Source organism: Brachyistius frenatus, unplaced genomic scaffold, assembly GCF_029030835.1.
Source record: "Brachyistius frenatus isolate BFR_SWC_R1_liver_20210118 unplaced genomic scaffold, ASM2903083v1 Contig_15, whole genome shotgun sequence".
Taxonomy (NCBI): domain Eukaryota; kingdom Metazoa; phylum Chordata; class Actinopteri; family Embiotocidae; genus Brachyistius; species Brachyistius frenatus.
In genome coordinates, this window is record NW_027210614.1 from 258,012 (window position 1) to 270,770 (window position 12,759).

Here is a 12,759-nt window from a genome sequence, read left to right on the forward strand (position 1 = left end):
ACATTAAGAGGCTTACAGCAAGGGGTTCCGGGGCCCAAACTAAACTTTTCTTCCAGAGATCACAGAACGATGAAAACAGGAGAATAAGACAAAAAGACACAAGTTGGACTCAAAAAGTACTTCACTCACAGGAAATTGGTTCTTATCTCGGGTAAGCTGTGTTGGGATTTATATGTTGAACTGTGTAAATGAGAATAGCCAGAGGAGACTTGATTTAAGGACATGTACGAACAACAGCACTGATTCTGACCTGCTGCCGCACCTCATGACCCTCAGTGGGAGCTTGCAGCCATAAAATGTGTGTATCACAAACATTTGATTTTATGTTTTTCATACCAAGTTTTTTTAGTGTCACATAAAAAGCGCACACGCCCACAAGCACTCACACACACCTTACGTGCATGGCTGCATTTTTCTAAAACTGCATCATGCTATCAAAGACTTTTATTTTGGCGGGACAGATAGGCAGATGAATGCTGAGCTTTCCAATAGTGGTTTGTAATGAGGGCCTCTGTTACCGCCATTCCTCGAAAAAAAACACACATGCACACGCATGCACGCACACACAAGAATGTACAGAGGGGAGAAAATGCAAAACACATGAAAGGCCGGCCCCCCGTCGACTAAGAAACATAGTTTCTGTTATATTTTTCTTGTCGCTAGTCCTTTTCTTTGCAGTTATTTGGGCTGCGGTAAAATGTTCCAGCTTACTGGAGCGGCACCAAAGCATTGTTTACCAGCATCCTTAACAATGCTGCAGGTCACAGGAGTTCATGGACTTCAGTCAAAATACAACAACAAGTGGAAATGCACAGACAGAAAGTGTGAATATTTAACAAACCAGTATTATTCCAACAAAAAGACGGAAATTCAGCAATGCGTGTTAACGGTTCTGTGGAACAGAAACTCAGGATGACAAACATTTTCAGCCTTAAAAAGGCCACGGCCCTTCATCAGATTAAGAACATTTCACAACCTTTGTTCAAAGGCTCCTTCAACACACCATATCTCATATAAAGTGGACATTATCAGCTTTACTTAAGCTACATCCATGACCTAAAAACCTCCCCCTTATTCTCCTGTCAGCAAACAAAGAGGCTCTATGGCTTCGGAGGTTAACGAACAAAGCACACAGACAGTGGTGAAATCTACAGCAAGTTTGAGATTAGACTGAATGAAAAGCGAAAGCTGAGAAGGCAATGGTATTGTATTTCAGACTCAGTCATTGTCATGGCACTGAATAGATCCACATGGTACAGGGTGGAGAACATATGTTAACCTGAAGAATGGAGGGAGAGGAGGTTGTTGCGTATCCCACATTTCTGTTTGTGAAGGACACCCTGCAGTCTTCATTTCCTTCCATTATTTACTGTATGTCTCAGCATTTTCCTTCATTCTTGAAGCTGGTGGCGCTATAATAGTAAGGGTGACTAACACAGCTATTCTGTTTTAAACACGTATACAGTGAGCAAAAACAAGAACGCTGAACCTGTGACAGAAATTCTGCAGGATGTGAACAAACAGAAACTCCCTGTGTGTTCCAGAGAAGTTAGCACTTTACAGGAAAGCTGCAAGGTGAACTGACACATATGGCATGCTTTTATCAAGACTTTTATGTCTACAGATAAACAGAAAATTCGTACTCATTGTCTATTGCTGTTATTTGGTTCTTGAATTACTAATAGGAAGAAGAATAAGCCACATAGTTGACCTCTATGTTACCCAGATGAGTAACAAACAGAGGTTTCATCGTGAAAGCATGAAATCTGATTAACGGAGATGTTTACCTGTCCATACTGGTGGACATCCTCCAAGAAACAGCTATCTGAACATGGGAATGATACCCAGCACAGATTCCCAGTGACCATGTTACGCAAGGCAGTCAATCAAGGCCACTAAGGCAGACAGGGGCCATGTTCTCACAGCAAAGAGAATAATTTATGATCTGAATAATGTAAAAATGTAATAAAGTCTTCCATACACTATTAAAGGAAAAGTTCAAAGTGATTAAAATGCAGCAGGCAGCATTCATGCCCCAGGGGGTCGAGGAGGAGGGGGGGGGGACGGACGGACGGACGATGGTTACAGACTCAGTTGGTAGGCGCTCCAGTTCATCAACTTGGACTTCAGCTGTCGGCAGTTCATACAGGACAGTCAGATAAAGCGCCTCATCCTTTCCAACACCATCTGTGTGTAACGTGTGCTCTTGCACAGTGTTGCACATCAGACGGTGGGGCTCGGGATCATGCAGAACTCATGGACTCCATGCCGTTGTGACCACTTCCCATGGACCTCCAGTCTTAATCCCCTCTCACAGTAAACTGCCATTCAGACTGTGTTTTTGAGCACCATCATGAGGCCCTTGGCCATGAGAGAGCGGAGCACAGGGGGCTCATAATCCTATCTGACAGGAAATGTTTGGGATGCCAGGATACATCCACAGCAGGGCTCATTCCCCCACATGGCTTGCGCAACGTTTACTTCTAAAAGCTGGAGCACTGACCAGTGCATACACACATTCACAAACAAACAAATGTGCAATTAACTCAAATACCTTAATGAGTGTCGTTACTGTGTGACATTCATGGCAGGAAACGGCACAGATAAGGATTACAACAGATGTTTAAACAGGAAAAATGCATCACTTTAAATATTTTCCAGCCATTTCAACCCATTCCAGTTAATGTATCAACACTGTTTTGTGAATTACAAAAGAAGATGTACAAAAGAAAAACTAGTACTGACAAGGTATAGTTCCACCTGATTTTAATGTCCTAACCTTTAACCTATTGTACATTGTATGTATTACATAGCACTTCCTGCGGCTGTTTTTCCCTGCAAACCTTTCACAGAAAAACACTGATTGTTACCAGATAACACAACTGTCCCTCAGCCTGAAGTTGACGCTTAAACAGTAAATGTTGAAATTGGCCTATTAATGGTGATGTCATTGCAAATCAATGTGTCACATCAATGCATGTGCCAGAAATTCTAACAAGGCATTATGTTGTCATTAAACCAAGAGCAAGAGCAACATTTTTTAAAGAATAGGTCACTTTGGGTTTGTTAAGCCCGAAAGGATCTTTTACGCACGCATGTACTCGCACACACACACATGCGCACACACGGCTGGCCGTAGTGCACTCTATAATATCATTTTGGGGTTCTGGCTGGGCGTTGAGAGAAAGGGCAGAGTGCAGTATATGAAAGTAATTACTGGCCCTGCAATTTACTATTTATACTCCTTTCACAGATCATCTGAGACATATCCTTCCCAACTGAGCTGAGACCAAGAAATGAAGCCAGGAACTTCTGCCTGCCATCAAGACTAAATGACAAACAATACACAATAAAATTAAAAAAAACAAAAAAACAAGAAGCCATCAGAGAAAGGCTGACTAGGCCGTATTTTATCCCGGGTTGACAAAAGTGCAAACCACATCAAATCTCTTCTCCATGTGTTAATTATTACTTTTTTCCACACGTGTGGCTTTGATTCATTGGTTCTTCAGAAGCATGCCTGAGGAAATCAGGGGAGGCAAATTAGTCTTTAAAACTCGCTTGGACACTTTTACTTTTAACTATATGGTGATAACAGAGATTTAAGTCTACTTGAAAAGGAGACCGACGAATACAAAATGTCAGCGTTACGTTCTAGGTGTGTTCACCACCTTATGTTGGAAACAGCAGATAAAATAAAGATTACATCTGTATTGTCAATATATATTCAGATTTGTGACATTGTTTAATAATCCTATAACTCATATGTTACAGCAACATCTAAAACATCACAATCTCATTTCAACACAAAAAGATGCTATCAGATAACAGTGCATTAACGGGAAATGGAAACAGTATGTCACCAATTTAGACTTAAAACACAGTCTAAGTATTGACTGAAGAGGCTGCAGTATCAACTAGCCACTTTTTGGCTCTTCAACAACTACAAACCAGTGATAAACTACTGTGAAAACAACTGAGTGTTCATCGCTGCTCCTGGAAATGACAGTCAGACAGTGCACAGCACAAAAGGGATGATTGAACATCTTTCTTTCTACGTCACTCTGCTTGGAAAGACCACATTTGCTTTACATTATCTTTGACAAAAAGACACAATATTGGCCCAAGTCACCAATACTGCACCTAATTTTTGTACCAATGAATAATTGTGGATTAAATGACACGTCAAATGACCTTGCATGTCCCTGCAGCAGGCAGATGGTGGGATTAATTGGCTTTCTATCATTTGGGGGAAAAAAAGAATGACTGGAATCTAAAGTCGCTCCATAAAAGCTGCACTCTGTACAGACTGTTTAAAATTATTAAAATCCCTGGAATGGGCTTATTGAAGGCAGTAAAACATGAGGAACTACCAATAAAGACCCGGCTGCTCTGGTTGAGTAAAGCTTCACCGACTCTTTATGAGCTGAACAAAAACACATCACTTACTCACTTTGACAAGTAGCTGGAACATGAGGGACATGCAGGAACAGACAAACATACTATCTGCTAAGCGAGGGCCATCGTTGGAACTTCGTATTACGACGTGCTGCTAGATTGTTGTAAATGAAGAAACTTGAAATATTTACATATTCAACCAGATATGTGTCACTGTCATTTTTAGATAAACTTGTTTTAGTAAAAAATAATTATTATTACCTCTGCGAAGGAGGAAATGTTTTGTTATGGAAAAATTACCAGCCTGATTTTCATGAAACCTGGTAGATGGATGTAGCCTGGACCAAGGAAGAACCCATTACATTTTGTTACAGATCTGAATCACGAGGCACATCCGTGAATTATTTTTCACTTTCACAAACATTTGTGAAATAGAACATTTGTCCTACATCTTAATACATCTTAAAATCCAGTAGGTGGCAGTCAAGTTCAAGACTGACAAAACGTAGGCCATTCTAGAAATACGATGATTTCATGTCATAGTCCTCATTCACGAGTACCAGTAATCTTCTGGCATACAAATGTACTTGCTTAAATTTAATACAGTAAGCAGTCTTTACGGAGCACTCAGGAACCGTGCTTTCACAAGGGTGAACCAGAGCCGGTACAACTGTAACATCACCACAGTTATTGCATATCATAGAAGAATGGACTATTGGCCTTAGCGGATGTTTACATTCTTAGCTGCAACAAATCAATGATTCACTTGATAAATGATTTAAACAAGAAGTTGATTAACTTGTTGATAAGTTATTGTTAACCAATTTTCAATCAACAAAAAAATGTGTTAACTGATTGTAAAACGTGTGGTATAACTATGTGTTTGGAATCAGTTGAAAGTACAGATGCAGTGGTCTGTGGATTGTGTTGCACGTCACTAACCTGAAGGGCACAGTTCATCATACGAATGATGTAGTCAAACTGCTGGTGGTCCATTATGGAGCGGTTCTGCAGGACATGAAGACTCAGTTCCTCAGTCAGACACTGGCGGGCTGCCTTACCTTTCAGAGCGCGCAGGGCAGCCGGCAGCGTCTGTAAAGAGAAAAGTGAACAAAGAGGATGAATAAAGTAACTGACCTGACAAGAGAGGCTGGTTAACAAAGCAATTGCAATTTGAGATGGTTCAACAAATGTATATTGTGTATTGCTGAAAAGTAAACATTTTCATTGTTCCTAACATTACTTTTTGTAACCCTCTGTACCAACTGTACCAGAACGTCCAGCTTCTTCATCTGATGTGTGGCTAATGGTGTTCAGCTGACCATTTGGCAGTCAAGGATTTACAGGCTCATTGGGCTTCAGAGGATGCCTGTTATGCATTCTGACATTATGCACAGAGATGCAAGCCTGGATTACATACCCCCTATATAAAGCCAGAGGGATACATCAAGTAACTGGCAACGATCCCATTTCGAACAGACTGGACACATATTGGACAGATTGTCCACCTTGGGCCTCATATGGGTAAGACAACAGCAAAGAAAAACCTGAGTAAAGAGTGGAGATGCTTGTAGAGGCAAACTCAAGAGACAGGAAGAGGAACCGTGTTCGAACAAAAATTATTGTAATAATTACTATATTATTGCTTAGCAAGTCAGCTTGGAACCCGAATCCAGAGAGTGTTTGATTAATGCCCGATATATTTCTGACTGTATGCCAGCTGGGAGGTATTAGGACGATGAGATTGAGGAGAGATCTGCTGCTCTGCAACACCCTGCTGGAGTAATGTAACCCAAAAGGAGGCCTTTCGGTTAATGAGCTTGTTTAAAGGTTGATTAGCTGCTCTGATGAAAGACAGTGTGCATCACCTTTTCAGTCTCCAGAGTCTTGTTGTCAAAGATGAAGGAAATACAACTCCGCACAACCTCCAGCCTGCGAGCGCTGTTAAACACAGAGCCAGTCTTACCCATAATGGACACTGGAATCAAGAAAGACAGAAGAGCAGAGACATCCCTGCAGGTTAAAATGGCAGATGCCACAATGACTTATTTCGCAGGTATGAGGTATGTTAAATCCATCACTATGGGAAAGATTTAACATAAACAAACCACTGCAGGTATGTACGCACTCTTAATGAATGGTCACGGCATTATGGAAGTATGTATTGCACATTACAGCTATTTTAAGTGGTTCATACCAACAGGTGGTCCAGCAGGAACAACACACTTCTTCTCAGGTCGTGTAGAAGGAGGTATGCTGCTGTATTTTGCTACACCCTCCTGCAGCATCTTCTCCACCTTTTGGTCATCCAGCAAGGGGAAGGGTACCTGATGTACGCGCAGGTGGGATCCCTCGGACGGCCGAGGCACTTTCTGGAATGCCATGTGGGGGTTTGGGTTCTCCTATAGCACACCCGACAGGAAACCACATGTATTAATAGGATACACGGCTGTCTATATGGTGGACAAACAGCAACACACATGTAGAGCCTGCTAAAATAAGGACATCTGTATTATACGGCAAAAGACCAATACACCAGAGGAGACGTAGCTGTAGTTACTTTCATGAAGCCTTACGTTTTTGTACAGCTGCTCAGAGAGCTCCCTGATATGCTTCTGCAGCTTGGCAGGGCTGATGTCCTCTTCCTTAAAGCTGTCAAAGTCTAAGGCCACCAGCTACAAAGCACACAACCAACAAACAAATAAAACGCAACAAAATATTAATGTACACTATGAGAGAGGAGGGGTATGAACTTCTCTATTCATAACTAAATAGTGAAGGATTTAAGTGGGGCATCGTGGTGCAGTACCTCATCAAAGAGATCGCAGGCTCGGTAAGATGGACCTCTCTCTGAAACAAAGCCTGCAAAGGCCATGCCATCCAAAACCTTGGTCAGGAAATCATTCTCAATGAGGCCTCGCTGGCCCAGGAAGGCAGTCTGGATAATGTCAGAATTAGAGCTGTTACAATCCCACACAGATGGGAGCAATGTAATCTTGTTCATATGGAATTGCTACAGACTAAAAAACATGCATCGTGATCACAACCATTTTTAGAACACGATCACAAAATCTTCAAAAATATCTCTGCAAAGGGCCTTTTATTGTTGAAAACATGGGTGAGTTCATCATCATGGACACAAAAGCATATTAATCTAGTTATAAATGAGTACATGCAAATGAATTTAATTTACTTTACACATAATTATTTGTGCGTGTGGGTAGAGGAGATAAAACACAGTTCACTCAAGCCTTCCCCACTCAGGAATTCCAGGCAAATAAGCTGAGCTTTTGTGTATAATGTGATCCATGTGGGGTACTTTGAGGGTGATGTGCTGATGGGTTACCACGGAAACACCACAGACACGAACAAACTAAGTCTCCGGCACAAAACAAAAATGTAAACCTAATACGTTTCATATGGCTCATTGCCGGGCTTTGCCCAAGGTTACGAGGCTGTGTCCGAAGCTTGCAAATAAACAGAGGGAAAGCATCACGAAAGAGTGATGAAGCCTCTGTGACACATTTAAAACAACATGCTTACTCGCACATGCACACACAAACACACACGTTATGCACCTCTGACAACTTTATCCATCAGATCTTTATGTGTAATTCCACCCACACTGCTGACTAAAACATTCTTGGCAGATTAAAAGAACAATAGGGTTTGCTGAGGAGCAATTGCTTAAGGAAGTTAATCGAAGGTCACATATTGTAAAATGAAACTTCATTTTAACAGTAGGAATTCCATAATATCGTTTTCGTACCTTGTGAAAGTGAATAACAGGTTCAGAATGGATGCGGATGAGCTGCAGACAAGACCTGTAGCCCTGGAAGAGTTGTGCAAACAGCCTGAGAAAGACGGCCCGCACCTCCTTGTCCTGGAATACGAACGAACGAACGAACGACACACACACACACACACACACACACACACACACACACACACACACACACACACACACACACACACACACACACACACACACACACACACACACACACAAACTCATTACTCATCAAACAGCTATGCCACAAATGCAGTCTGATAAGTTAATTATGCAACAGACATGTTATTTGTCTTTAGGGTGATGGGTTACCATCAGTTGGTGGCCAACGTTAACCTTTATGCGATAACAACCTTGTTGTGATGAAGACAGCCTGTCCTCCTCATGTGGGATGAGGAGGACATCACTCCTTACAATGAGACACCCTAAGAATCATGAGTGAAGGGAGGCAATGCGATAATGACGCTGACTTACCAACAGTTTGAGGTTGGAGGGGGCAGTGCGCGGCGGAGGGAACGCATTGTCTGCTATCTCCAAGTCAGGGTGCAGAACCTGAAAATGAATTCATCTCCAAATTCATTTGTCTTCATTTAAACTGTGCTTTTATGTAAAGCAACTTACAATAATTCAAAGATCAACATGAGTGAACAATGCTTGTGCACAATGAGAGACCAGATAAGACAGTAAACCATACCAAGTGACTTTATAAAGAAAATAAAGTGCATCAATTATATCAGCAGTAACTGAAAAAGTGTGAGTATAAGAATCCAAAAAATACTTTAGTAATAACTTAGGTGTGTATTAATGTGATTGTCTGCATTAATGATAAACAAGGACACACTGGAATATGTGTTTTTGGTGTTCAAAGTCAAATGATTTCCTGAATGTATTTATATTTGCGTGGTCTTCAGTCATATTGTCATAATATAAATAATGTTGTTACACCTGTATGTGTGTGTGTGTGCACATGTGAGTGTGTGTTTGTGCTCACCAGGGACAGGGTAGTCTGTGTTTGGTGCAACAGAGGTTCAGGGAGCAGGGACAAGTGGATGCACTCAGGAATCTTTATTGTTCCTCCATCCAGGTCAGCAATAATAACATCCAACTGATCAAAACACAGACAGGTCAGGTGGTTGGATTGCAAGTGGAGGGAGCACTGAGGCACAACTACCGTATGTCTGATGAGATTTAACTGAAAACAGTTTCAATAATAAACATGTAAAAACTTCCAGAAAGCTAAAGGCCTGTGAAATTCAAATGTTCCTGGTCTGTAAAAATATGTCATGAATACTTAAAGGATATAAAAATAAACTCTAAAAGGCTAATATTTGTTAATAATTCACACGTGTCAGAAAAAACTCAACTGTTTATGATCTTCAACTTCTGCATGCAAGTAATAAAGATTGCTAATAAAGATTGCTGGATGCCTGTGACGCATCTGCACTCACCAAATCCTGGATTTCAGTCTGAAACATCGAGTGTACTCCGATGATGAAGGGAGTGGGTGAACTCAATACCTCAAGCAGCCGTGAAGGTAGAATAGGGATGTACGGATAACTGAAAACATGTGAGGACATTAAAAATTGATACACAAAAATGTACAAACTTGGTAAAAGGCAGATGAGTAAGAATTATGAAATGCGTGGGCAGCTAAGGGCTTAAAATATACTTCCTTTCAGGCATGTTCTTATGAAATTGAAACTCGCATGAGGAAATTTATATTGAGAGATAAGAAACCAGTGAAGCTCAGATAACATTCTTAAATTTAGCAATTAAATCATTACACGCTTTGGAAATTTTACTTTTCTCATCATCTTTTACCAGAAATTGTGTGAAATGGACAAAACTCCAGGGAACATTGCATTATTTTGTAATGGACATCACGTACAGTGGGTACGGAAAGTATTCAGACCCCTTTAAATTTTTCACTCTTTGTTTCATTGCAGCCATTTGCTAAAATCAAAAAAGTTCATTTTATTTCTCATTAATGTACACTCAGCACCCCATCTTGACAGAAAAAAACAGAAATGTAGAAATTTGTGCAAATTTATTAAAAAAGAAAAACTGAAATATCATATGGTCATAAGTATTCAGACCCTTTGCTCAGTATTGAGTAGAAGCACTCTTTTGAGCTAGTACAGCCATGAGTCTTCTTGGGAATGATGCAACAAGCTTTTCACACCTGGATTTGGGGATCCTCTGCCATTCTTCCTTGCAGATCCTCTCCAGTTCCGTCAGGTTGGATGGTGAACGTTGGTGGACAGCCATTTTCAGGTCTCTCCAGAGATGCTCAATTGGGTTTAGGTCAGGGCTCTGGCTGGACCAGTCAAGAATGGTCACAGAGTTGTTCCGAAGCCACTCCTTTGTTATTTTAGCTGTGTGCTTAGGGTCATTGTCTTGTTGGAAGGTGAACCTTCGGCCCAGTCTGAGGTCCAGAGCACTCTGGAAGAGGTTTTCTTCCAGGATATCTCTGTACTTGGCCGCATTCATCTTTCCTTCAATTGCAACCAGTCGTCCTGTCCCTGCAGCTGAAAAACACCCCCATAGCATGATGCTGCCACCACCGTGTTTCACTGTTGGGATTGTATTGGGCAGGTGATGAGCAGTGCCTGGTTTTCTCCACACATACCGCTTAGAATTAACGCCAAAAAGTTCAATCTTGGTCTCATCAGACCAGAGAATCTTATTTCTCATAGCCTGTGAGTCCTTCATGTGTTTTTTGGCAAACTCTATGCGGGCTTTCATATGTCTTGCACTGAGGAGAGGCTTCCGTCGGGCCACTCTGCCATAAAGCCCCGACTGGTGGAGGGCTGCAGTGATAGTTGACTTTGTGGAACTTTCTCCCATCTCCCTACTGCATCTCTGGAGCTCAGCCACAGTGATCTTTGGGTTCTTCTTTACCTCTCTCACCAAGGCTCTTCTCCCACGATTGCTCAGTTTGGCTGGACGGCCGGGTCTAGGAAGAGTTCTGGTCGTCCCAAACTTCTTCCATTTAAGGATTATGGAGGCCACTGTGCTCTTAGGAACCTTGAGTGCTGCAGAAATTATTTTGTAACCTTGGCCAGATCTGTGCCTTGCCACAATTCTGTCTCTGAGCTCCTTGGACAGTTCCTTCGACCTCATGATTCTCATTTGCTCTGACATGCACTGTGAGCTGTAAGGTCTTATATAGACAGGTGTGTGCCTTTCCTAATCAAGTCCAATCAGTTTAATTAAACACAGCTGGACTCCAATGAAGGAGTAGAACCATCTCAAGGAGGATCAGAAGAAATGGACAGCATGTGAGTTAAATATGAGTGTCACAGCAAAGGGTCTGAATACTTATGACCATGTGATATTTCAGGTTTTCTTTTTTAATAAATTTGCACAAATTTCTACATTTCTGTTTTTTTCTGTCAACATGGGGTGCTGAGTGTACATTAATGAGAAATAAAATGAACTTTTTTGATTTTAGCAAATGGCTGCAATGAAACAAAGAGTGAAAAATTTAAAGGGGTCTGAATACTTTCTGTACCCACTGTATTTCATACATACAGTATTCTAAATCATACCTGCAACACAGGACTAGGACTATACCAGTCAGCTGTTACCACTGAAAAGCACGTATCCCAGGTATAAATAATAAACACATGACACATTTAAAAAGCACAAGTGTTAATAATGTTCCAACAATGACATCAAAGTGTCTTCTGAGAAAAAGGCCTTTTATCTCATTGTATTTCTAGTGGGTTAGTCTGGATTTTTTAGTCCCTCATTTTATGTTTGACTCTTGATAAAAAAAAGAACAGGGAACTGTTTTAAAGATTAATGTAGTCATGCTGTGGTTTGAAATGATTTGTAAAAATGAAGTGTTGGCAAAAGAAAAAAATACTTCTTCTAAACTCTATTGTAAAATTGGTTTCACAAAAAGATAGTAATGCATACATCCGTTGTTAAAAAATTTTTTTTTAAAAAAAGGGAAGGAAGTTAAGTACTATACCAGTGAAAGGCATTTCTAAGAGAAGTGAATCCTGAGAAGCAATGAGCAAAAAAAAAAAAAATCCTCTGAGGTTATTACATATACAAGATTAAATGTGATTTTAAAGAGTGAATTTATGCAATAATTATAGCCATTTCTAGAAATGAATAAAGTGAACAAAGTTAATTGTCAGTCAGATCACAAACCATGGAAGTCAGAACATCAGTTAAGTGTTATTGCAAAGTCACATAAGAATCTGTCCTATCTGTGGGGTCAAACGCTCACTCACCTGTATTTAAGAGGAAACATGAGGGCTTCCAGGGCGCGACACGCCTCTTCGAGCCTCTGGTAGCTGGTGGAGTGGAACAAAACCTTGTGTTCTGTCAGAACCGCACAAAACAGACTCAGAACATTTTGGATTCCTGAAACGAGACAAACAACAGAGGATAAAACTGATGAGGTATTTGTTGGAATAGGACGACCACATTGTTCCAGATCGTTCATCAAACATTCACGGCTATTTGTGAAGGATTGCAAACGTAAACACAGAATATAACAAACAACATCCATTCTGTGAAAATCCAAAACTGCTTCAAGACTGATTACTGCAATT

At 40.8% G+C, this 12,759-nt stretch overlaps 1 protein-coding gene across 2 annotated transcripts in view; it reads right to left on the reverse strand.

The window, feature by feature from the left end:
* sbf2 (SET binding factor 2) overlaps positions 1-12,759 on the reverse strand; it is a 92,730-nt gene that overhangs the window by 35,645 nt on the left and 44,326 nt on the right. For both annotated transcript variants that reach the window (XM_069693427.1, XM_069693426.1), the window contains exons 7-16: positions 12,436-12,568; positions 9,637-9,745; positions 9,180-9,293; positions 8,663-8,740; positions 8,168-8,281; positions 7,208-7,336; positions 6,975-7,073; positions 6,596-6,800; positions 6,267-6,376; positions 5,341-5,490 (exon numbers count right to left, since the gene is read on the reverse strand). In XM_069693427.1, the coding sequence (XP_069549528.1) occupies positions 5,341-5,490; positions 6,267-6,376; positions 6,596-6,800; positions 6,975-7,073; positions 7,208-7,336; positions 8,168-8,281; positions 8,663-8,740; positions 9,180-9,293; positions 9,637-9,745; positions 12,436-12,568 (1,241 nt within the window). The remainder of the gene's footprint in view (positions 1-5,340; positions 5,491-6,266; positions 6,377-6,595; positions 6,801-6,974; positions 7,074-7,207; positions 7,337-8,167; positions 8,282-8,662; positions 8,741-9,179; positions 9,294-9,636; positions 9,746-12,435; positions 12,569-12,759) is intronic.